The sequence below is a fragment of the Mustela lutreola genome, chromosome 5 (assembly GCF_030435805.1).
Source record: "Mustela lutreola isolate mMusLut2 chromosome 5, mMusLut2.pri, whole genome shotgun sequence".
NCBI lineage: Eukaryota > Metazoa > Chordata > Mammalia > Carnivora > Mustelidae > Mustela > Mustela lutreola.
This window is the reverse complement of record NC_081294.1, coordinates 86,218,987-86,246,077: the sequence shown is the minus strand read 5'-3', so window position 1 is coordinate 86,246,077 and position 27,091 is coordinate 86,218,987. Positions and strand designations below refer to the sequence as shown.

General features: G+C 39.6%; 1 protein-coding gene across 7 annotated transcripts in view; it reads left to right on the top strand.

The window, feature by feature from the left end:
- Positions 1 to 27,091, top strand: part of ANKRD55 (ankyrin repeat domain 55) — a 402,288-nt gene that overhangs the window by 327,180 nt on the left and 48,017 nt on the right. For all 7 annotated transcript variants that reach the window (XM_059175015.1, XM_059175020.1, XM_059175017.1 and 4 more), the window contains 3 exons: positions 8,281 to 8,403; positions 20,065 to 20,195; positions 22,040 to 22,149. In XM_059175015.1, coding sequence (XP_059030998.1) covers positions 8,281 to 8,403; positions 20,065 to 20,195; positions 22,040 to 22,149 — 364 coding nt within the window. The remainder of the gene's footprint in view (positions 1 to 8,280; positions 8,404 to 20,064; positions 20,196 to 22,039; positions 22,150 to 27,091) is intronic.

Below are 27,091 nucleotides of genomic sequence, written 5' to 3'. Positions count from 1 at the left end.
TCACTTAATAAATAAGCAACGAAATGCCCTCACTATTGAGCCTAACTCACACGGGATCTTAGGAAATTTTACTCATTTTTTCCAAGTTCTTCACTGTATTCTAATCCCTTAGCTTTGCATTGCTCCTGAAGCCCTGTTGCAGACATTCTGTCAGCTGGCCTTCCATGGATGTCTTGTTGTCTTGACTCTTCTTCCTCCCTCTTCATCAGTAATCCATTCCCAGATTGGACACCGATCTCTTACCTTTCTTACCTTTTTCTTTAAAATTGTTCTGATCTTCGAAATGTCCATATTTGCTCTCTGTCCATAGCCACCGATTGACATTAAGTTTCCTAACAGCAGTCTCATGTGTTTCTAAAGATGCCTGAAGAAATTGAAATGGAATTGTGGCAGACTTCCTGCCATGGTTTCTTTGCTACTGTTCATTTGTTTTGGTAACTATTTTTATTCTTTATTTTTATTTAAATTCTGTTAGCCAACATATAGTATCAAGTATATACTTTCAGATGTAGCATTCAGTAATTGATCAGCAGCCACAGGCAAGAAGCCACTGTCCTTATCCTGAGAACTTTTTGTCCCATGGCCTTGAGGTTGTCATGTCTTCTCCTAGCTAACAAACTCTGCCTCTTCACCTATTCTTCCCAGTTAAAATGGCATATACTTAATGTGGAAAATCTGTCAATTCTTGGAAGTGAAAGAAGTAGGTGGAGTGATATATTTGGTCCAGAAGAAAGTCAGGGAGATTGGAGGAAGGGTGGTTCAAATAACAGTACTTGACTTGTTTGGCAATTTCCAAAGACCAGCGAGGCTAGTACAGTCCTTTACAAAATTCATTTAAAATTTATACCTGCCTAATTGCCAAAGAACTTAAAGACACAATAAACATCAAGGAGATTTCCACAAGACCTCCAGTAGGCGAGAAAACCCACTGAATATGCAGGCTAAAACACTCAATTGAGCCATTCATTGTACATATCCTCAATGCCCTATGCATTGAAGATTGAGATCTAACATTTTAAGAATTAGTATTATTAAAATGAAGTTCTTCCCATGAAAATACATTCTAGAGAGGCAACATTACTGAAGTTCAACACAGACATGCTTCTTAAAATAGCAAGTTTCATTTTCCCAGCCCCCCCTCACCCCTCATCCCACTACCACCCCAGGTTCAGTAGAGATGCCAACTGTGGAATGGCATTCACAGGTCAGAAGCAGCAGCCCGAGGGACACAGTGATGCTGAGATTCAAAGAAACACAACATGTGCCACATCACAAATCCAGTTATTAAGAAAGGTCTGATTGTGGCCAGGTATTTGCCCTTGAGATATTATTGCAAGACTTCCTCCCCAGAGAATGAAATCCCCTTTTCCATTCCCAGGGCATGAAAGTTCCTTTGAGTACTTGCTCTCTGAGCTGGTATATACAGAAAGCTTGGAGCTGTTTTTCTCTTTAAAAATATTAGAAAGAGACTCTTTTTCCTCCTTGCATATGACTGGCACTTTATAAAATACTCTTAAAGCCTCAGCCAATATACCCTGAGGAACTGGAGGAGAAAACAGGAGAAATAACAAAATGTTTCAGCTCACAAGATCTCTGCAGCCTGCTCAGCAATGCAAAGGGTCTCATTAAGGGCAAAGAAGACAGAGAGCCCTATCTATGTCAGAGAAGTAATATTCATAATAACTGACATGGTTTGAATACTCACTCTGTGCAGGCATTGCTTGAAGCACCTTGCATGGATTAACTCATTTAGCTCTCAAAACAGAGCTATAAGGTAGTTATTATTCTTATCCCCTTTGACAATTGAAGAATAGGAATAGAGAAGTTAAGCAACTCCCCTAAGATCCCACAGCTCGCAAGTAAGTGGCAATGCCAGGATTCAAACAAACTCTGGAGGTTGGGTCTATGCTCTGAGTGTTTTCCTACATTGCCTCTGAGTATGTATGCAATGTGTCACATGATATATATAGTGCGTCATATGAAACTACTTTTGTTTCAATGCCACCCAACTGTATCAATGATCTCAAACTTGTTTCTTCACTGTTAGAGATTTCCAGACTGGCTTTTAATTCTCTCCAGCAGAACTGGTACGTACCATCCTGGTTCAGGGACAGGTCAAGGCCCACAGGGACTCTTCATCGCCAATGGAGCCATCAGGGTACAGTGTAGGCTTGGTATCCTCCCTAAAAGTGGAAGGGCCTCACCACCTTATGGATAGGTCATTCCATACAACCCCTGAAATGGAGTTTCTCTACTGTCCCTGAAACATCCAGGATAATCCTGCAGGAGGAGAGAGGGATCTGAATCAAGGGAATGCCCAGGGAACTATTCATTTAAGTGATTCTTCCTCTGTCCTTCCATATCCCTGCTATATCTCAGTTGTCATTTACACACTCTTCTCCCCACTAGGGCATGTCTTTCTTAAAGACGGAGACTCTGCAACATTTGTCCCCACAATTTCTAGGGTAGCCTAGGGTAGATGTCAAGTAAATGGATGAATCATTAAACTTCAGCTCTTCACAGGCAATCAGTTCCTCTGTGAGAAAAAGTCTAACGAAGATCTACAAAGTCAGCCAAAATGAATCTGGACTTAGGGTGATTCTAGAGTGGGTTCAGCCACCCAAGGAGCCTCAGAATAGTGTGAACTAAAGAAAGCCCCCTCAAGACCATTCTGGTCGGGACTCTTGAAACTGCAATACCCAATCTATCCTTACATTGATCGAACTCTTCCACAAAATAGTCACAGCTTAAGCAGAACAAGTGTCAAGCTGACCTCTGGGTAAATTTCAATAAAATAGGCCAGTTATTGCTGTAGGCAATGACTTTCCCAAGCAGCTCCGCAATAACTCAAGGGCAGAACTACTGTGTGAAGCTTTAGAAAAGAGGCTTACATTTGTGTAAAATTTGAGAAATTCTGAGGAAGTTCCTCTAATCTCAAACATTTCTAAAAGCCTGTCATTATGTCTAAAATTCCACTATTAAAGAGCGAGGCACTTGGGATTAGGTACATAATTTATGGCACATCCAGAAAACTTTTAGGGTTTTTAACCATGAAAAATGAGGGAAATAGATGGTTGCAAGAGTGTCTGTCCTTCCAAATTTTAGGTAAAACCTAACAAAAACTTAATATATGTACCTGTTTGTTTAATCTAGGGAATTTATAAAGGTCAGAATTAGAAAAATATATATATATTTTTCTTTTTCAGAACTTGGTCAAATATCCAGGACTTGTTTTCTCAGTTACAGACACACTAAGCTTTGTTTATCCTTTTAGTAGTAGCACATCAGTATAAAGCTTGTAAGACACTTTCCTCAGCATTTAAGAAAAAAACTTGGTTTAATTTGATGATTTTTAAAAATATAAACACAGTATAGAAAACTTGGAAAATATAGAAAGTTCTAAAGAACATCTAAGAGATGATCTCTATTGACTTTTTAATGCATGTCCTTCCAGTCTTATTTCCTATTTATACCTATACATAGATAACATTTTATAAAACATGATTTACATCTATTCACATGATTCTTTCTTCCTACTTCTTTGTCTCTTTTCCATTTTCTACTTTCAGCCTCTCCCCCCTTGGTGAATTCTGCAATTTCTCTTTATGTACCCACACATAAGTCTACCTGTTTTACTTTCACACAATTAGAGAGGCTAGAGCCATTCAAAACATGCTCTAGATGGTGGTCATATAATACTGGATAGAAAAATAGATGATAGATATATACAGAGATAGATAAGAAAAGCAGGAATGAGAGGAAGAATGCATATATTGTTTGTTTACTTAATCCTTCTGTTTTCTGTTTTGTGACCTTTGGTTTCATGACCTGCGGTAGAAAAAATTTTTCTTGTTTGTTTTAGATTCTTTAGGGACCATCATTCATCCTTCTCTTTGTACATGTCATTTCTACATCACACTTCCTCATTTCCAATTCTTTGTATAGTCTTAAATTTATACCTAATTATTTGCATTGTCTTCAACTTAAATTAGCTGTGTCTACCCATCCTCTGTGGAAGCCCCTTCACTTCCTATTTTTTAATGCTCCATTGTTTAGTATGATAGTTCAGGGTTAGAAGGAACTCTGAAGGAAATTCTGTTCTGCCTCACACATCTTCCTGTCCCTTTATGCTGTGCCTCCTGCTGTGTGAATTCCTTTTATAATACATTTCCTTAGTGGCCATCTACCCAAGATTGACCACCTTCAATGTCAGGAAACTCACTACCTCTTAAGTGACCCAGAATATTTTTCTTTCTTTTTTCTTTTTCTTTTTTTTTTTTTTTAAAGAGGGAACACAAGCAAGCAGAGAGGAAGAGGCAGGTTTCACACCAAGCAGGGAGCCCGATGCGGGGCTTAATACCAGGACCCTGGGATCATGACCTGAGCTAAAGGCAGATGCTTAACAACTGAGCCACCCAGGCACCCTGACCCAGAATATTTTTATAGTGCCTTAACACTTAAAATACCCTTTCTCTGTCACTCTCACTCACTGCTATTTCTAACTGCCGGAGTTCCACAAAACAATTTAACCATAAAATTGTTTAAAAAGTTCTTTGAAAAACAATTCTATTTACAAGCAGCATCAAAAAAAAAAATTTATGAATAAACTTAGCCAAGGAGGCTAAAGATTTATACACTAAAAACTATAAAATATTGCTGAAGGAAATTAAAGAAGACACTGATAAATAGGAAGACATCCTTGTTTCATGGATTAGAAGATAATATCGAGATGTCAGTGCTACCCAAAGAAACCTACAGATTCAATGTAATTGCCGTCTAAATTCCAATGATACTAGACAGAAAAATGGATAATAGATAAGGAAAGAGGAAAGAAGAGAAGGAAGAATTTATATATTGTTTATGTAGATCTTCTGCATATAAATGGTTTTGTAACCTTCTGTCGAAAAAAATTTTGTTTTTGCAAAATAGAAGAATCCACCCTAAAATCCAAATGGAATCTCAAGGAGCCCCAAATAGCCAAAACAATCTTACATATGAAAAAGTTGGAGTTCTCAAGACTTCCAGATTTCAGAATATACTACAAACTTATGGTAATCAAAACTCTATAATACTGGCACAAAGATAGACATATAGATCCATGGAACAGAACTGTGAATCTAGAAATAATCCCATTCATTTAAATTAACTGATTTTCAACAAGGGTGCTGTGACCATTCAATGGGAAGGAACAGTGCTGGAACAACTGGATAGCCATGTGTAAAAGACTAAAAATCAGACCCTTACCTTAACACCATATATAATAATTAACTCAAGATGGATCAAGGATCTAAACATAAGATCTAAAACTATAAAGCTCTTAGAGGAAAACATAGGAGAAAAGCTTTTTGACACTAAATTTGAATTTGACAATGATTTCTTGGGTATGATGACAAAACAGCAAACAACAAAAGAAGAAATAGCCAAATTGAGCTACATCAGAGTTAAAAACTTTTGGACATCAAAGGACATGATCAGCAGAATGAAAAGGCAACCCACAGAATGGGAAAAAATATGTGTAAATCATATATCTGATAAGGCATTAATATCCAGAATATATTAAGAATTTCTGTAACTTAACACCAGAAATTCAACAACCTGATTAAAAATGGATAAAGGACATAAGGAAACATTTCTTCAGAGATTTACAAAGAGCCAACAAATACATGAAAAGATACTCAACATGAGTAATCATTGGGCCATGCTAATCAATACCATGAGATATCACTTCACACCTATTGACTACCTATTATTAAAACACCCACACACATAAAACAATAACAGGAAATACCAAGTGTAAATATCTCCATGTAAGGACATGGGGATATTTGAACCCTTGTGTGCTGTTGGCAGGAATATAAAATGGTGCAGCCACTGAGGAAACATTATGGTAGTTCTTTAAAAAAATATATTTATATATATATATATATATATATATATAAAATATATATATTAGCATATGTTCCCGCAATTCCACTTTGAAGTTTATGCCAAAGAATTGAAAGCAGGGTCTCAAAGAGGTATTTGAATCCTGTGCTCATGACAGCATCATTCAAAATTGCCAAAAGGTGGAAACAGCCCAAGCATCTATTGATGGATGAGTAGATAAACCATGTAGTCTAAACATACAATAGACTATTATTCAACCTTGAAAAAGGAGGCTATTATGAAACATGATACAACATAGATGAACCTTAGGACATTATGCTGAGTAAAAGAAGCCAGTTGCAAAAGCACAAACACTGTTAATTTCACTTAAATGATTCCTTAGAGTTGTCAAATTCATAAAGACTGAAAGTGGCATGGTGGTTTCCAGGGGCTGTAGGAGGGATGAATGGAGAATTACTATTTAATGGATACAGACTTTGAGTCCTGAAGATGAAAAAAGTTCTGAAAATGATTTATGGTGAGGATTACTCAATAATAGGAATGTACCTAATTCCCCTGAACTATATATTTTTAAAGGGTTGAAATGATAAATTTTCTGTTATATATATTTCACCACAATTTTTAATTTAAAAAAATCTTCAAATATCTGAAAGCTGCTGCATTAGGCCCCATGGAACAATCTCTGGGGTAAACACATAGACACAGACATAAGTGGTTGTCATCATCATCATCTCCATTTTATTATTAGTTTTTTAAAGATTTTATTTATTGGAGAGAGAGAGCATGAGTGAGGGAAAGGGGCAAAAGGAGAACAGAGGCAGACTCCCCGCTGAGCAGGGAAGCCAACCATGGGGCTCAGTCTTGGGACCCTGGGATCATGACCTGAGCCAAAGGCAGACCCTTAACCAACTGAGCCACCCACGCAGCATTCATCATTTCCATTTTAGAAGCAAAGAAACAGAGAGGGTCATTTTCAAATTCACAGACCTAGTTAGTATAAATCAGAACTTGAACCCAAGTTGTATGGCTCCAGAGTCCTCACACTTACCACAGAAGGGGCATGTGACATTGATATCTCTCACCTCCTACTTCCAGCCCCCAGGCAAAAGTGCATATGAGTCTGCTTTTAAAACACCCATACCAACAACAAATTTACTGTGGATAAATTAGGGAGCAACTACTCACTTTACAAAGCAGCCTGTTGTCATAAGTGAACCATTTTCAATAACAAGCTCCTCCTGGGACAGGTCAACTAGTTAAAAAATCACCAATGACTTCCCAGAAGTACTGGGGCAGAGAAACCCAGCCAACAGGTTAGGATTACTGCCAACTACTGATTAGAACTGTGAAGTATTTCTGGTGTAATGTCCACATTCACAGAAAAACGTGATTTTGAAAACTCTGTATGCACAAATGTATTTTCTCTGAATAATGGCTGTGTGTGGAAGAAACTGTAGAAGCAGAGGGGCTCTGCACAGTGCCTCCCTAGGGGTCTCCACATGAGCAGAGCTTGCCTCCCAGCCCTTCAGTGCTCCCCTGGCATCACCTGGCCTGAAGTTCTGTTGTCATCTTTGGCAGTACCATTAGTTGGTTCAAAGGTATAATACAGGTGACTACCAAATTCCAAGGAGTTGCATATAGGTCTGGTCCTTCTGGAAACAGCGTATCATGAAATCCCAACTAGTTTTGTAAAGGGACTACATACAGAGATGAAGCAGGGTGGAGAGAAGGGTTTCAAAGGGAACCCAGAAAGAGCTGGTTCTGGGGAGGAAGAAACTCCTGGTGGAAGAGAAGCAGCTACTGTTAGACACTACACCAGGAGAAGGCAGAAAGGAATTCCTTACCTCTCTATCTTCTCCCCATCAGTCTCCAGCTGGTGTCTTCTGTGGGCAAGCCAGAGAGTAAGGGGGCCCGGGTGATACAGTGTCAGCCCCCCGGGGTACACAGCAGAGTGGGAAGGGATAGAGAGTACATCAGGAGAACAGGAAATAGAGAATGCAGTATCTCTATCAGAGTTGGGTAAACGGAGTCATTGAAAGGAAAAGTTTAACATGTTTCAGATCAAAGAGGGAAACCTAGAACCAAAATAAGGGTCCCTTTTTCCACTCTGGCCTGATTTTGAGTAGCCTGAAGGCCTACAGAGAATCGTAAAATCTCAGAGGACATCTAATCCCTCAAACTCCTTCTCTGTGTATGGTGATGTTACAACATGGCCCACAGGGGTCCACCTTTCTTCAGAAGCACTGAGGGTGCTTGTGAGGAGGATGACTCAGCATCCTGCCTGGATTCATCAGAGAAGTTTTCATGAATCACTTGTATGGGCGATGTTGTGGGTGTTATTCTTTCAGTGAGTTTGGTACACACACTAAGTGTATCTCTGTTTGATTCATGAAGGTGACTCATCTGAAGAAGTCGACCTGACCATGGTTTATCAGGCAGCTTCTAATGGAGATGTCAATGCTCTGACTTCAGTAATTCGGGAAGACCCTTCCATCCTAGAATGCTGTGACAGTGAAGGTGAGCTATTTATGCATTTTTAATCCTGCAGAATGTTCTGTCCTATTGTTTCCAGAAGGCCTTCAGAGTGAGCAATGTTAATAAAATTATATATGACAGACCACTGATACTGGAGGGACAAGGAGTCTATGGCTGAAGGTCCTTTAGTAGTTCTTTAAATAATGCTCTTGGACACAAATCTACCAATTCTTTTATATCACCTTATATAATGAAGCCATTTGGTTTGGGTTTACTTTCAACTTCTTTGTATAAATAACTGAAGTAGAAAGGCCCAGTAGTTAAAAAGGGAGTATGGAAAGAGGGCTATTTTTGGTAGCACTGGATGTTGGGAAAGTGTGACTACTGAAGCCAGAAAGCAAAAATTTGCTTTTTAGAAAATGGGAGTAGACGTACTTTTATTCTATTCCTACTGCTAAATATAACTAAAAATCTTAGATGTTGTATATAATATAAACGTAAGAACACTCTAGAGAGTGGAAAGAAAATGACAGACTGGCTAGGACCATGGGACCCAAGGAATGACATGGTGTTAAGTTTCCTTGGTTTTCTTTTTCGCCTCTTATGTCCCATACTTTGAGTTGAAGAATCCAACAGCCCAGAAAGGCTAATAATCACAGACCAAAAAAAAAAAAAAAAAAACACCCCAAACCCCACAAACAAAAGCCTGCTCTCTAACCAAAGAACCAGGAAAGGGACCACAAAGCAAGACAGAGAACTTTTAGACAGTAATGAGTTTACTCCAACCAAGTATCACACAAACACAAACAAGCAAACAAAAACTTGTCACTTTAGTCCTGTCATTTCAGCAAAGACCAAGTAGAGATCTTGAACCTCCACCCCAGCTACTGAGCCTCCCTCCCCCTACCTGGCAGGGTGGTGTCAGAGGAAGCTGTTTTGAGAATTAGTATTTTTACCACCACCTAGTAATGAAGATTCTTCTCCCTCAGATGTCAATGGTAGTAAAGTAGGGAACCTGGACTTTTAATATGACCTGGCAATGATGAGGTGGCACACACACACACCCTTACTTCCCTTGCAGAGCAATGTCAGAGAAAGCCAGCTAAAATAGAGGGTTTAAATAGGATTAGGCAACTCAACACAATACCCCAAACATCCAGGTTTCAACAGAAAATCATTTGTCATATCAATAAACAGGAGCACCTTAAACTGACTGAAAAACACAATCGATAGATACCAATACTGAGATAACAGATGTTAGGATTATCTGACAAGGCGCCTTGCTTGACAAGGTGGCTCAGTTGGTTAAGCAACTGCCTCTAGCTCAGGTCACAATCCTGGGGTCCTAGAATCAAGTCCCGCATCGGGCTCCCAGCTCCACGGGGAGTCTGCTTCTCACTCTGACCTTCTCACCTCTCGTGCTCTCTTTCACTGTCTCTCTCAAATAAATAAATAAAATCTTAAAAAAATAAAGAATTATCTGACAGATTTTGAAAAGGCCATGTAAAAAGAAATGCTTCAATGAGCAATTAAAAATGTGCTTGAAACAAAAGAAAAAATAGGAACCCTTAACAAAGAAATAACAGATATAAAAAAACAAATAAAAAATTTTAAAACTAAAAATAATCACAATTTAAAATTCAATAGTAAAGCTCAGCAGCATAATGAGGAAGCAGAGGAAAGGATCAATGAACTTGAAAATAGTACGACAGAAATGAGAAATAAGCCAGTCTAAACAACTGAAAGAAAATAGGCCTTAAAAAAAAAAAAAAATCAGGGACCTATGGGACTGTAACAGAAGTTCTGTCATAGTTTTCTTCTGTTCTATTACTTGCAGAAACTCAATAATGATTTTTAGTCAGTGTACCTGCCCAAGAAGAGCTTGGGAGTTCCTTATCATGACAGCAAAATGTCTTTAAATGTATATAAAATGTTTTGTAAAGTGAGTAGTTGTCCCTAATTATCCATAGTAGTTTTAGAGTTTTTTGTTTGCTTGTTTTTAAGTCAGACTTACTAATACATCTGCTTTGGAGCTAGAAATGAAAAATGAGGAGAAACAAATGTTGAATTCCACTTGTGTGATCATGTAAAACCCAGACTCTTTGGGTTCAATCCTAGCTTGTACCGCCTTTGAGAGGAAATGAACATATGACATCTTAAAATTTGTGGGGCACAGCTAAAGCAATACTGAAGGAAAGCACTAAATACATTCTTTATAAAAGAGGAAAGGTATCAGTCAATAATCTAAGTTCTTACCCAAAGAACGTAGAAAAAGAACAAAATAAACCCAAGGAAAGAAATAATAAAGAATAGAAATCAATGGAATTGAAAACAGAAAGCAATAAAGAAAATGAATGAAGCAAGGAACTGATTCTTTGAAAAAAATCAGTAACATTGACAAAATTCTAGCAATACTGACAGAAAATGAAAGAAGTCACAAACTGCCACTATTAGGAGTGAAACCAAAGATACCACTACAGACCCTGAGGACATCTCACCAATAAAAAGGAACTACAACAAAAAAAACTCTATACACATAACTTTGACTATGTTGATGAAATGGATGATTTTCTCAAAAAAGATAAAACCACCACAATTCATCCAGTAGGAAATAGACTATTTGAATTCCCCTTATAACCATTAAGGAAAGTATATTCAAATTTTTTTTTTTTTTTTTTAGTATATTCAAAATTTTTAAATTCCCAGAAAAAGAAATTTTCAGGCCTACATGGTTTCTCTGGAAACTTCTACAAACTTTTAATTTTTTGTGTGTGGGTTTTCTTTTTTTTAATTTAAATCCAATTAATTAACATATAATTTCAGGGGTGCCTGGGTGGCTCAGTAGGTTGGGCCGCTGCCTTCGGCTCAGGTCATGAGCTCCGAGTCCTCGGATCGAGCCCCGCATCGGGCTCTCTGCTCAGCAGGGAGCCTGCTTCCTCCTCTCTCTCTGCCTGCCTCTCTGCCTGCTTGTGATCTCTCTCAATAAATCTCTCTCAAATAAATAAATAAAATCTTTAAAAAAAAAAAAAACCATATAATTTCAATGTTTTCAGTGTTTCATCAGTTGCATAGAAAATCCAGTGCTCATTCCATCAAGTGTTCCCCTTAATGCCTATCACCCAACTACCCCATACCCACACCCACCACCCCTCCAGCAACACCCAGTTTATTTTCTATGCATTAAGAGTCTCTTATGGTTTGTCTCCCTCTCTGGTTTCATCTTGTTTTATTTTTTTCCAGATTTGTTTCTTTTACTAACCAGAATCATGCTGCATGTATCATTCTTTGATGTGCTTGTTGGTGATGTTCTCAGCCTAGCACACTCCTTTTATCCATTATATATTCCACAGAATTAGTGTCAGTCTTTGGGCTGCTTCATTTGCTGTTATAATCATGCCCACTTTCGTGCACAAACATGACCACAGGAGCTGGAATTTGAGGAGAAGAGTGTCAGTTTGAGCCCTTGGCAGTCTGAGGTGAAGGTTTGTTGTCTTGGCATTGAGCAGGTAGCAGGCCATGCTTGCCCACTCGGGCAGGAGGGCAGCTGAACTGTGAATTCGGGACCCATGGATGGCAGGGATGTAGCTGGTTTTGCTTTTAACTTTTGTTTTTCTTGGAAACTCTGTCTTTCCTATTCTAAATGAAGAATAGATAGCTGGATAGAGTGTTCTTGGCTGTAGATTTTTTTTCCTTTTAGCTATTGGAACTGATCATGCCACTTTCTTCTGGCCTACAGAGTTTCTGCTGAAAAACCCACTGATAGCCATATGGGGTTTCTCTTGTATGTCACTGCTTTCTTTTTTCTTGTTGCTTTTAAAATTCTCTCTTTATCACAACTTTCGGCCATCTTACTTACTTTGTGTCTTGGTGCAGACCTCTTTGGGTTGGTTTTGCTGTGCCTCCTGGATCTGGATTTCTCTTTGCTCCCATTCAGAAGTTTTTAGCTATTCTTTCTTTTCTTTTGTTTTCTTTTTTGTTTTTTTAAAGATTTTATTTATTTAACAGACAGATCACAAGTAGGCAGAGAGACAGGAGGAAGTAGGCTCCCCGCTGAGCAGAGAGCCCAACTCAGGGCTCCATCCCAGGACCCTGGGATCATGACCTGAGCTGATGGCAGAGGCTTTAATCCACTGAGCCACCCAGGCGCCCCACAGCTCTTCTTTCTTTAGACAAATCTTCTGCCCCCTTTTCTTGCTCTTCTCCTTCTGGGATCCCTGTCATGGGACTGTTACCCTTGACAGTGTTGCTAAGTTCCCTGGGTCTATTCTCATTTTGTGTACTTTTTTCCCCTCTCATCTGCTTAACTTGATTACTTTCCATGACTCTGTCCTCCAGGTGGCTGATCCATTCTTCTACTTCCTCTTGTTTGCTATTTATTACAGGTGATCTATTTTTATTTCCATTTAGTGAGTCCAGTAGATCTAATTGGTTCTTTTTTTTATGGCTGCTATCTCTCTCTTTTTTTTTTTTTTTAAGATTTTATTTATTTGACAGACAGAGATCACAAGTAGACAGAGGGGAGGCAGAGAGAGAGTGGGGGGTGGGGTGGGGAAGGAGGCTCCCTGCCAAACAGAGAGCCCGATGTGGGGCTCAATCCCAGGACCTGGGGATCACGACCTGAGCTGAAGGCAGAGGCTTTAGCCCGCTGAGCCACCCAGGCACCCCTGGCTGCTATCACTTGATGGAGAGTCTCATGGAGGTTCTGCACTCCTTCTCGATTCTAGGGAGGATCTTTATGAGTGTTACTTTGAATTCAGTATCAGACATATGTCTTATCTCCATTTTGCTTAGGTCTATTGCTGTGATTTTGTTCTGTTCTTTCATTTGGGACATATTCCTCTGTCTCCTCATTCTGTCTATTGCTGTGTCTGTTTCTCTGTGTTAGGAAAGTCAGCTATATCTCCCACACTTGAAAGTAGAGGTCTAATAAAGAAAGAGGTCCCGCAGTGCCATGTCCTATTCCCCAGAATCTGGCACTTCAGGGGTGTCTCTTCTGTGTGTTCCCATAGGGGTGTCCTACCATTGTGCCAGAGCTGTGTTTGCCTGCAGTCCAGGCTGTAGTGGTGTTAGTGGGCTGGTCAGAGGCTGCCTTGGGCTTGAGTTGAATCAGCCCAGGAGTTTACCAGACATGGAGTAGCACCGAACTACAGGCATTTTCCTTGTGTTGTCCCCTGAGAAGCTTTTGGTGGTGGTGGGCCCTGCAGTCAGACTGGCCTGTGGTTCTCCTCCCCTCTGCTTGGGGCGGGACTCACTCTGGAGTGGTGCTGGCCCTCCTCTGGGCTGCTTGCACATTGTTAGGCTTATGGAAGTGCTTTGATGGGATCTTGCCAAGAGCAATCAGAGGGGTACATCTGCTTTGCTGTGGCCTCTTATCTATGTCAGGCCACCAGTTGCTTTCTGGGTTATTTATGCCGATGCGGGTGCTCTCCAGGTGACCATGCAGCAAGAGGTGCGCCCACGGTCCTCCTACTCCGCCATCTTCCCAGCAATCTCTCCAAACTTTTAAATAATAATATCAATTCTAAATAATCTCTTCCAGAAAAAAATGAGAAGGAAACTTTTCTTGGTTACACTGATGAAGCTAATATTACCCTAATACTGAAACCAGATGGTATAAAAGATGATATTAAAAAAAATGAACCTGAAGACCACTACTCCTCATAAGATATAGAAAACCTTAGCAAAATATTAGCAAATAAAAGTCAGTAATTTGTAACTAGAATTATGTACCATAACCAAGTGGAATTTGTTTTAGGAATTATGTGACTCAGCATTTCAAAATCAATGTAATCCATCATATTAACCAGCTAAAGAAGGAAAATTTCATGATCATATCAATGAACGCAGAAAAGCATGTGAAAAATTTTTTATACACAGTAGGGATTAAAAACTCATAAAAATAGGAATAGAGGGGTACATCCTCAATTTGATCTATAAAAAAAGAAAGAAAACCCTAGAGCTAACATTTTACTTAATGGTAAAAAATACTGAATGCTTTGTTCTTAAGATCAAGAACAAAGCAAAGATGTTCACTCTTACTTCGGCACAGTGGCAGAAGTTCTAGCCAGTGCAAAAAGGCAAGAAAAGGAAATAAAAAGCATATCTATTGAAAATGAAAAAATAAAACAATTCCCTTTTGTACAGCTTGATTTTCTACATAGAAAATCCTAAGGAAGCTACCAAAAAACCTTCTACAACTAGGTGAGTTTAGTGTGGTCAGAAAACAAATTGTATTTCTATATACCAGAAATGAACACATGGGCATCAAATTAAAACTATAATACCCTTTGGGATGCCTGTGTGGCTCAGTTGGTTAAGTGTCCAGTTCTTGATTTCAGCTCAGGTCATGATCTCAGTGTTGTGGAATCAAACCCTGCATCTGGCTCCATGCTGAGCTTGAAGCCTGCTTAAGGATTTCTCTTTCTTGGGGCACTTGGGTGGCTCAGTCAGTTAAGTGTCTACCTTTGGCTCAGGTCATGATTCTGGGGTCCTGGGATCAAGTGCCCTTCAGGCTCCTTGCTTGGCAGGGAGCCTGCTTCTCTCTCCCTCTGCCTGCCACTCTGCCTGCTTTTGCTCTCTCCTTCTGTAAAATAAATAAATAAAATCTTAAAAAAAAACTTTCTCTCCGTCTGCCCCTCCCCCTGCTCACTCTTTCTCTCTCATGAAAAAAAAAAAAAAAGAAAACAAAAACAAACAAAACAAAAACCTGTAATACCATTTAAAATCACTCAACAAATCTCTGCTCAGCGGGGAGCCTGTTCCTCCTCTCTGTCCCTCTGCCTGCCTCTGCCTACTTGTGATCGCTCTCTGTCAAATAAATAAACAAAATCTTAAAAAAAAAAAAAAAAGATTTATATACTGAAAACTATGAAATGCTAATGACAGAAATCAGAGGAGATCTAAATAAATGGAAAGACCTATCATGCTCATGGATTAGAAGACTCAAGATAGTAAGTATGCAGTGCTTTTCAAATTCATATACAGGCTTAATGCAATTTCTATGAAACCCCGGCAAGATTTTTTTGTAGATATACACAGAATTATCTCAAATTATATAGAAAGGCCAAAGAATTAGTAGAGATCAATTCTGAAGAAGAATAAAGTGGGAAGGAGAACTTAGAAGATAGAGGTGTAGGAGGAACCCGGGCTCACACCATCCGTATTTACTACGTATCATCCATCATCAAGTAAATAAACTGGAGAGTGATCCAAGGATTGGCAGAACAAACTCCACAACTAAATAGAGAATTAGCTGCCTCTGAAAGGTTAGGAAGGTCAGGAAGGTGAGGTGGGGGAAAGCTACCTGTAGGAGGGAGATGCACATGGAGTGTGTACAGAAACAGGCCCATACACAGGACCTCACACAGGGAAGACCAGTTCCCATAATGTTTTTTATGAAGAGGGGCTGAATTCTGTGAGTTTTTAAAACCAGTGGACTTGGAGCCTAGATCTTTAAAAGTCAGCTGACTCAGCTCTGGGTGAGCCCAGGAGGGCGAGTGATGGCTGGGTTGATACCCTTAACGAGACAGCAGACTATGTGGAGGCAACACAAAAATGGCAGGTTACATAACAGCAGGGGCAAGTGGGAGACAGATCTGCTCATATTGATTTCTGAAAATGAGGGAACTGGCAGGCACCATTTTCCTCCCCTGTCCCCCATCATAAACACAGAGCCACCTGTGGGAGGTGGGGCTGCACAGACACTTATAGCCTTGGCCCAGAGCTCAAGGCACATTTTGTTAAAGCTTCGCACATGCCCTGCCCAGCAGCCAGGAGCACAGCTGCCCCCTGTGCCCTGCCCAGCCACAGCACCCAACCAGAGTGCAGCCCCCAGACAGCCACATGACCCCTGGTGCCAGGGTACAGCTTTCAGCCACCACAGTACTTCAGGAGATCCAGCATAGAATTAATGGCCCAACACACTGCCACACCACTCTGAAGTTCCCCAGTGGGCATTCTCTCTCAGAGCTCCCTGGGTCCCATTAACACCACAGAGCAAACAGCCCACAAAAGGCACAGAGTCAGTGCAGAGGACTGCACTGAAAGGAAAAGTGACTCAGATGCAATAGCAGGGCATAAGCAGCACACATAGGATGTTCTTCTCGAAGGGCCAGGTTCTAGTAAACAGGGGACACCACACTTGCAGGGCACGCCAGGATCTCCTTTTCATAAAGTTACTACTTTCAAGAACTGCTTCCATTGAACATAATATTGGAAATCCCAGCTACAGCAATCATATGAGGAAAAAGGATTAAATGTGTCCAAATCAGTAAGGAAGTAGTAAAACATTTACTATTTGCAGATGACATCATACTTATATAGAAAACTGAAAAGACTCTACCAAAAAACTGTTAGAACTGATACAGGAATTCAGTGACGTTGCAGCACAATGGACAGAAATCTGGTGCTCTTCTGTCACCAATAATGAAGCACAAGAAAGCGAAATTAAGGTAGCAGTCCGATTTGCAACTCCACCAAAAACTGTGAGACACTTAGGAATGAACTTAACCAAAGAAATGAAAGACCTGTGCTCTGAAAACTATAAAATACTAATGAAAGATATTGAAGAGGACACAAAGAAATGGAAAGCCATTCCATGCTCATGTACTTACTGAAAGAACAAGTATTGTTAAAATGTCCATACTACTCAAAGCAATCTACACATTTAACACAATCCCTATCAAAATACCAGCAGCATTTTTTACAGAACTAGAGCAAACAATTCTAAAAATTTGTATGGAACCACAAAAGACCCTGAATAGCCAAAGCAATCTTGAAAAAGAAAAACAACGCTGGAGGTATCGTAATTCTGGACTTCAGTTATATTACAGAGCTGTAGTAGTCAAAATAGTATGGTACTTGCACAAAAGTAGATATACAGCTCAACAGAACAGAAGAGAAAAAACAGAAATAGACCCACAACTATATGGTCAATTAATCTTCAACAAAGCAGGAAAGAATATCCAATGGGAAAGGGATAATCTCTCCAACAAATGGTGTTGGGAAAACAAGACAGCAACAAGCAAAAGAAAGAAACTGGACCAGTTTCTCACACCATACACAAAAATAAATTCAAAATGGATTAAAAACCTAAATGTGAGAACCGAAGCCATAAAAATCATGACAGAGAACTTCTTTGACTTTGGTTGTAGCAACTTTTGTCTAGATGCATCTCCTGAGGCAAGGGAAACAAAAGCAAAAATAAACTATTAGGATTACAACAAAATAAAAAGTTTCTGAGAGTGAAGGAAACAATCAACAAAACTGAAAGGCAACCTATGGAATGGGAGAAGATATTTGCAAGTGACATCTCTGATAAAGGGTTAGTGTGCGAAATATATAAAGAACTTATAAAACTCAACACCTAAAAACAAATAATGCAGTTTAAAAATAGGCAGAAGGCATGAACAGATATTTCTCCAAAAAAGGCATACACATGGCCAACTGAGAACTGAAAAGATGTTCATCATCACTTATCATCAGGGAAATGAAAATCAAAACTACAATGTGGTATCACCTCAGACCCATCAGAATGGCTAAAATCAACAACACAAGATACAACAGATGTTGGTTAAGAATGTGGAAAAATAGGAACCCCCAAGTGTTGTTGATGGGACTGCAAACTGATGCAGCCATTGTGGGGAAAAAGTATGGAGTTGCCCCAAAAAGTTAAAAATAGAACTACCCTATTACCCAAAAAAATACAGAAACACTAACTCAAAGGAATACATGCCCCTATGTTTATAGCCTTATTGACAGTAGCCAAGATATGAAAGCAGCCCAAGTTTCCATGAATGTGTAGAGAAGATATGATTGATTTTATGTGTCTATATCTATTTCTATTTCTATTTCTATGTCTGTATCTATATCTATATACCGTGGAATATCATTCAGCCATAAAAAAGAATGAGATCTTGCCATTTGCAACAATATGGATGGAGCTAGAAAATATAATTCTAAGCAAAATAAGTCACTTAAAGACAAACACTATATGATTTCACTCATATGTGGAATTTAAGAAACAAATGAGCAAAGGGGAAAAAAAGAGAGATAAACCAAGAAACAGACTTTAACTTATAGAGAACACACTGATGGCTACCAGAGGGGAGATAGGTGGAGGGTTGGGTTAAAAATGTGATGGGAATTAAGGAGGGCACTGGTTGTGATGGGCACTGGATGATGTATGGAAGTGTTGAATCACTATACTGTATACCTAAAACTAATATCACAGTGTTTATTAACTAGTTGGAATTAAAACTTAAAATGTTGGGGAACCTAGGTGGCTCAACAGGTTGAGCCTCTGCCTTTGGCTCAGGTCATGATCCCAGAGTCCTGGGATTGAGCCCCGCATTGGGCTCTCTGCTCAGCGGGGAGCTTTCTTCCCTTCCTCTCTCTCTGCCTGCCTCTCTGCCTACTTGTGTTCTCTGTCTGTCAAATAAATAAAAATAAAAATGTTTAAAAAAAAAAAAAGAATAAAGCAGGAGGAATCAGTCTGCCAAATTTCAAGATTTATTCTACGGCTACAGAAATCAAGACTGTGGTAATGGCTGAGGGATGCACACATGGATTAATGGAAAAGACCAAAAAATTCAGAAATAGACTCACACAAATATACTCGACTGATCTCTGACAAAGGTGCAAATGTAATTCGATGAAAGCCAGCCTCTTCAACCAACAGGCGCTAGACCAATTCAACACCCACAAACAGAAAAAGGAATCGAGATGGAGGGAGGGACAGTAGGGATTAGCGCGGGAAGAAAGAAGGGAAAGAGGAGAGGGAGGAAGATATAAAGAAGGAACGATTGCAACTATTTAAGACATAGCGCTTCACTGCTGCTTTTACCCAAAGAGCATTGGAAGGGAGAGATCTGCAGAGCAACTGGGTTGCCAGGGCAGTCTTTTGGTGAGAACAGCAGTCCCTCCATTGGTCCATTCTCAGGGATCTCCTAGGGTCATAGCTTGCAGTTCACTAGAAGAAGATGTGAATCGCCAACAAAAATGCTTGTAAACACGTCTCACGTTAGCAAGGGACTATGTCTGAGATTTGGTTTCTTCATGGGAAGGAGTGTGAAGCACCTGGATTCTGCCTTACCAGCCTGGCTTGTTCCCAGAAACCTACAGGTTGTTTACAATGTGTAATTTCATCTCTGTTTTTGTTCAGAAAGAAAAGACATGAAGAACCAAATGCCTTGGCTTATATTAATAACCAAAACAGAGAAGTATTTCAATAAGGGTGGACCCTTTTCTTTCGATTGTGTGCAAGCTAAGGCTAGGCTGCCCTTTATCACCCACCACCTCTAATAAAAGTGGGCTAGACCTGTCTGCCTGGCTGGAGTTGCTTTCCAGACACTTCCAGATTCTACATTGTTCAAACCAAGTCAGGATAAACCTGCCTATTATGTCCCAAGTCATGCTAATTCTCAAGGTAGTAATGAGGAATTTTTATCATTGGCACAAAATGTTTTAATCACCCATTACTGAAAAATAATAGAAGATTTAACAGAACCAGAAAAAAATACATAGTTTGTATTAATGTAGCAATAATGATCTTCATTTCTCTCCTGTCCCATGTAGCTCAGCAGCTGCGTTTGTGTTGAGAGCAGCTCATTTATCTGCAAAGAGCACATATATGGGCAAATAAAGTTTGCCCATATATTTCACAAGTCAAATATTATTAAAGACTGTTGAAATGTCTCCTTCCAGGATGTACACCCTTGATGCATGCGGTTTCTGGACGTCAAGTGGACACAGTGAAGCTGTTGTTGAAGATGGGGGCCAATATTAACATGCAGGATGCTTATGGTCGCACAAGTCTGTGCCTGGCAACCTATCTGGTAGCAATCGTGTCTTTGGTGACTGTCAGGGGACTGGGGAGGGCTAAATGTGTTGTTACGGGGTCCCTCTTGTAGGAGAAGTGTCTATCACAGCTCCAAACTCAGTATACAAATGTATTTACTACGGATGTATATAAACTTAGGCAAATGACTTTACCTCCTTCCTTATTTGTAAAATGTAGTAACAAATAGTATCCTACATTTATCACAAGTGAAAGAGAAACACATGTGTAACCACCCAGAGCATAGTGAGTAAAAACGTACTTGTTGGTTCTGAATAGTGACCACTGGTTTCAAGTATATTCAGTGATTTTCTGATTTCTTTTCCAAAGAAAAAAAGAAAACCACATACACACAGTTCCAGGAAATGTTGCAAAATGATAAAAATGTTTCAACCCCTCCCCCACCAGAAGGTCTGTTTTCAAAAACTAAAACTTAGGCAACTGAAAAATTTGTCCAGCATGCCTTTCTTTTGGGTCTCCCGGTCGTATTTTTTCCTTTTAATCAGAGATTTTGCTGACTTGGACATTAGAAGCTAAAATCAGATTTAATACTTTAGGAAACTGCAATATTTGACTGAACAACATTTGCTTCTCCTTAAGACATATATTATTGGTCAACTCAAAACGATGTTCAATATTAGAACCTATGAGTGTGTTCTCACTGAAAGAATTCCTTCCAGAATTTCCAGAACCAAAAGGTTCGTTTTTCATTATCTTTCTTTTCCATTCATTTAATAACATTTTGATTTTCACTGCTTCCAGTATTGTGAAGGAAAATCAGTCATTCTCATTGGACCAAGTAGTCTTCAAGTTTAACTATACAGGAGCAGAGGAAGGCAGGAGAGAGAGTTATATATATTACTCTTCATTATAATAGTTTCATCTACTTATATGTCTACTTATAATTGAATGAGTAACCCCAATGGCTCTGGATGAATATAGGAGGCGTTCTCCTTAGCCAAACTTTGTTATCAGTAGAGTTGAGTCAGTTACTTAAAGTAGTGTAGAACAGAAATGGAGGGAGGACTAGCTGGCTATTTTATTTGCCCTCTGAAATGAGAGATAGTGGGGAAATGGCCCATTGTAAGGACGAACCAGGAAGGCAACAAGCATGAGGTGCAGCAGTATCATTCCCAATCTGGAGGATGAGTGGACAGCAGGGAGTTTACATGAAGTTTCTTGGGAGAAATTCATAGTAGGTGAAACACAGCTATAGGGAAATCTTAGAGGGTCCTGGTAGTAGCCCCGTATTCAGCATCAGAAAAATCAGCCAACGAGATGGCAGGGTCCCACCCTTTGGATTAGGGCTCAGGTTAGGATTCTAGACACTGGGAGAAGACAGACTAGGATAAGCAAAATATTACCCTTATAGTTCCTAGAAAGGAAACTTAGAAAAGTGGACCAAAGCTTGCTTATCAGATATAAACTGAGGCACAGAGTGAGCCTGGAACTCAAGAGTGACATAGGAGCCCAATTTTTGGAATTGGACCATGGCACCTGGGTGAGACCATTGACAAGCATGATTTGGAGCTAAGCCCATAGAATGACAGGCTACAGTTACCATGTACCACATTTAGTCCTAGGAATTCAGTATTCAAGTGGAAAACAGCAAGAAAGAAATGGGGACTGGGAGACAGAGGAGAGAGTCTAGGAAACTCAGGAAGCCACACCTCAAGACCATCAGCCATACGTTGAAGTGCTGAAATTAACCACTTAACCACTTCAGATCAGTGAGACATGGTTTTAGCCACACTGAAGAAAAGAAAGAAAATTGGAGAAAGTTTGTTGGTCTGTGTTATACCAGGCTGTGTTATTTAATGACGCAGTTGCTCTGTATTTCAGGGTTGGCTGGAAGGCTGTGTGAGTCTGCTTAGAAATGGTGCCAAGCACAATATCCCAGATAAAAATGGCCGTCTGCCACTGCATGCTGCCACTGCTGAGCCCGATGTGAGGTAAGTAGCCAGGTTCACACAATGCTCACGTTGGCAGGAACTTAACTTGGATTAGAATGTCACTTAATCAACCTCGGTGGTGAATAAAAACAAAACCTGTCCATTTTTTTTTTTTTTTTGAAGTTGTAGCAGATAGGACCACATTTCAGTATAAATCAAAATATCCTGGAAGAATCTTAAACTCTTATCTCAAATCCTGTCCTACTTCAATGAAACCCTTTTCTCCTAATCTCTGATTTAAGAAATGCTTATTTTTTTATTATCTGAATTCACTTATTCATTCAATCAGGCAGTTATTGATTCAATAAATCTTGAGTGCTTAATAATAGACCAAGTGCTATTCTATGCCGTAGGGGTTCCCATTAAGCACGACAGGGTCTCTGACCTTAAAGAGCTCATATTCTAGTGAAAGTGTTAAGTGGCATACCAGTAAACAAATAAAGAGGGTAATTTCAAAATAAATAGGATAATTTCAGATAGTGGGGAGGGGAATGGAAAAGCACTGACTGGGCATAAAGATTAATGTCTAAAGTCAGAGTCATGCCAACATTCCTCTTTAAGATTTCTTTCTTTCTTTCTTTCTTTCTTTCTTTCTTTCTTTCTTTCTTTCTTTCTTTCTTTCTTTCTTCTAGAGGGAGAGACTGAGCAGGGAGAGGGGCAGAGAGAGAAGGAGAGAACCACCAAGGAAACTCCCCACTGAGTGCACAGCCTGATGAGGGACTCATCCCAGGACCCTGAGAGCACAAACTGAGCCAAAATCAAGAGTCAGACACTTAACTGAGCCACTCAGGTGCCCCAGAGTCATGCTTAATGTTTATGGGTTGGAAGGAGGCAAGGGACCCAGCAAAGCAGAGTGAGACAGAGAAACAAGTGGGTTAGAAAGAGAACCAGGCCTCTGAGCGGCTGGGAACTGCATGAAGAAATATACTCAAGTAAGCTGGATGGTCAAAAGGGTCACATTTTTGTAAGACAATTGAGCAACAAAGGAATAAGTTTTGTCCAGACCAAGTATAGCTTCCCCAATCCTCTGTGTCTAAAGGCCTCAGTCTATAATCTTTTGAAAGCCCTTGGAGCACCTAATAACAGCATTTCCCACTGTGGAATCAGCAACATTCTGGGCACTTCCTTAACTTCTGCAGAACAGAACATGCCTCTGACAGGAATTTAGCATTCCCCAGAGGTAGGGACAGACCAGCACCACAGGGGGGCATTCTGGGAGACTCATCCCCTAGACCCTGTATCCAGAACTAAAACTAAAGCTCTGTGGCGGGGGTGGGGGGGGGGGGGTGGGGGGGGGTGGGGGGGTGTTCATGAGACCAAGGTCAAGAGGTTAACAGGATTTCTTCATTTCATTCTGTTTTACACTAAAAGGGTTTGGGAAATTCCAGAACTATTCCCAACCAAGCACTACCTCTTGTTATCATTGGATTATATCCAGGAATAATAATAAAAGAAAAAAACCTAGGATTTACTCAAAGCCCAACAAAACAAGGAAGTTTAGAGAAGAAACAGCAAGCTCAGAGCTAACAATCAGTAGACATCGTAAGGGATGACTCCTTTTTGATGAGTCGGGAAAAAGAAAGAATGACTTTTCTGGACAACCCACAAAAATATTTAGTTACAAAATCACACTGTTTTCCTAAGAATAATCTTAAAAATATGTATATTTAAAATGTGCCTTTAAGACTCTTCTGCCAGGGCGCCGGGGTAGCTCAGTGTGTTGGGCCTCTGCCTTCAGCTCAGGTCATGATCTCAGGGTCCTGGGATGGAGCCCCACATCGGGCTCTCTGCTCAGTGGGGAGCCTGCTTCTCCCTCTCTCACTCTGCCTGCTGCTCTGTCTACTTGTGAGCTCTCTCTCTTTTTCTGTCAAATATATATATATATATATATATATAATTTTAAAATATTATATATATTAATATATATTATAAATATATATATATATTATATATATATATATATATATAAAATTTTTTTTTTTTTAAGACTATTCTGCCTTGATTGTCTCTACTTCATTCTGCCTGCCTCACCCAGTGGTCATTTCAAAATCTGCCTGACTCTGGAAGAGAAATGACTGCTTTTTCTTATCGTGATTATAGCTTTTGTAACACATTAAACCCAAAGCGTCCATGTTTTAACACAGGAAGAGCTTTGTCCAATGTAGCCATCCTGGGTTGGGGGGGATTCCCTCTGCATGGTAACTCAGGGATCTAAGTTACTTCCATTTTGTGACTCCACCATCCTCTAGGATCAAAGAATTCTTCTTTGTTAAGCCTGGGAATGGGAAAAGAGTAATGTGGAGATAACCCTCTTATTTCTTTAAAATCTCAGCCTTTGATACAATTCACGTCTGCTCACATTCTTTTAATAAAGATTAGTCATTTACTGTACTGGTCCCATACCACACATAGGTATAAGGAGCACTTGGGAATATAGAATAGAATCCACCTCCTAGCAGTGACTCCAGTCCAAAAAAGGAGGTCATGAATTTTGGTGAAAAGCTCTCTCCATCATCATGCCATTGAACCTGAGGGGCGAACCAAGACTTGTCAGTCAAAATCACACTCAAGGTCAATTTGGTCAGTTGATTGGACTCATCATCTCAAATCACTGCAGTAATGAATTGAAAACCAATCCAACTGTACTTCCTCTTTCATGGACATATTAGTCTATTTCTTATTATGCCCAGCAGTGGCTCTAGACTCTCTAGGATTTATATTACATCACTATAACAGATAACACAGAGTTGTGGTTTCCCCTTCTCTTGAAATTATACCTAATGACCCAACCACCACCTTCAGAAGAGGGGAAGCCAGAAAAATAAACATCCTTCTGTGTCCTGACGATACAATGTTATTGTCCTAAATGGACACTTAGCTGATTCTGAAAGATGAAATCCTACTTTGATTATGATAATAGTAGCTGTGGTAACTAGGAAAGCCCAAAGGTTAAGATTAACTACTGCAAAACCAAAACATCATTTCTGGTAAATGTTCTTCAGAAATGAATTGGGTTAAACTTCAACAATCAATATAGCAAAGCAACTGGCTTTGTTACATAGAGAACGTTTAGGAACTAGTTTGCCTTAAAAAATTCTCTATGGAATTATGTTGCTTAAAATTAGGTATTTTATCATTGTTTTATGAGAAAAAATACAGGCACAGAGTATTTGATAGCATCTGCATTCAGTGTTTTAAGCAGAAAGTAGCCAAGCCATGCTCTCTGGCATGAAATTTGGCCTCTTTCTTTCTTCCATCTGTTTGTGTGCCAGCATGAAACTGTAATTGTTTTCTGGAAAAAAGAGAAAAAAATTGGTCTGGCTTGTGGGCACTTTCTAATCCTACAGACATAATGTAGAAGTAGTGACCTTCCATTAGGCCATGCAAACCTGTTTGCTTAATTTTCCTAAGTGGATACAACTTCAGGCTGGTTCAGGCTAACCACTAAAGTATATAAATCTGCATTTATAATGATGAAGAAAAGGAGGACAAACATCACTGATTATTTACCATGTTCTGAGCAAGGTTCTGAGTGTTTTCCATGCATTATCTCATCTAATCTTGACTACACCTTTATGTCATAGGTATCTCTATCCCCATTTTATGGCGAAGGAAGCTGAGGCACTAAGAAGATAATTTATTACCTAGTGCTTGTGTAAGGATAAGTAACCTGCCCAGGGGGCCTGTTATGTTCCGAGAATCCACTGCTGCAGACCCTATAGAATGTATTTTAACTGCCACATTCTGTCATTAAGCCCTACCTTCAAAAACTTTACGAAATTCCTTATTGTCTCAGTGTCAGGAAATACTTTGTCACAACATCTAAAAAAAAATGAAAAACCACAAAAAGGATTTCTACTAAAGAAGGAACTGCTGTGCTTCTCCTGATAAATTATTGATTTTTACTATGTGGAAGCTGTGACTTGTGTTTTTCTCTCTGTGTGTTTAAAAAACCCGTAGCCCAATTTGTGTCCCACCTTTGGCACACATATAGGACCATAATTGCATCGTCTTTTCTTGTTCTCTCTTTGCCCTTGTTTTCACTTTGCTTAGTTTCTTCATTTGTAATCTTGTTTTACTATTCTCTGAAAACCACCTAAAATCCTTTTTGGATTGAGGTAAAGGGTGGCCAGGCATGGAAGATCTGGAGTCAGACTGACTGAGTTTGAATCTGGTCCATCTCTTAATGACCATATTTTTTATTTATTTATTTATTTATTTATTGTCAGAGAGAGTGAGCACAGGCAGACAGAGTGGCAGGCAGAGACAGAGGGAGAAGCAGGCTTCCCGCTGAGCAAGGAGCCTGATGTGGGACTCGATCCCAGGATGCTGGGATCATGACCTGAGCTAAAGGCAGCCGCCTAACCAACTGAGCCACCCAGGCGTCCCTCTTAATGACCATATTAACATGACAAAGCTCAGCTAACTTGCTTTCCTACAAGGTATGAATAATACAATATTTATCTCATAGTAAAAAGGTAGAAGTAAATGAGAAAACATGTGAAAAGCACTGAATACTGTCAATCATCAGTGTTCAGTAAGTGTTGGTTATATTGATGATAGTAGTGATAATTGTGATGCAAGATGGATAGAAATAAAGAAATACTATAGATCAGTGCTAAAGAACAAATTCCTGCTATTGTCACCTCACCAGTTCTCACCCCCGTCTTCTTTACCTTAGCACACACAGGTCCACAAAAAATATACCCATTTTTGCATTGGGACGAGTTGTTTGCTCTACCCTTCAGAGATTTTCTAGCTGGGCTAAGCATCAAATTGACATGAGACAGATTCACAGGTAAAACTAAAAGTTAGTAGCATGTGTACTGGGAATCCACACAGACATGGAAATTCCAAAGACAGTCAAGTAACATGAGGATAACCTAAGGAAAGGGATTGGGATCTGAGCATACAAGGGGAAGGTGACCATGAGAAGAAAGAT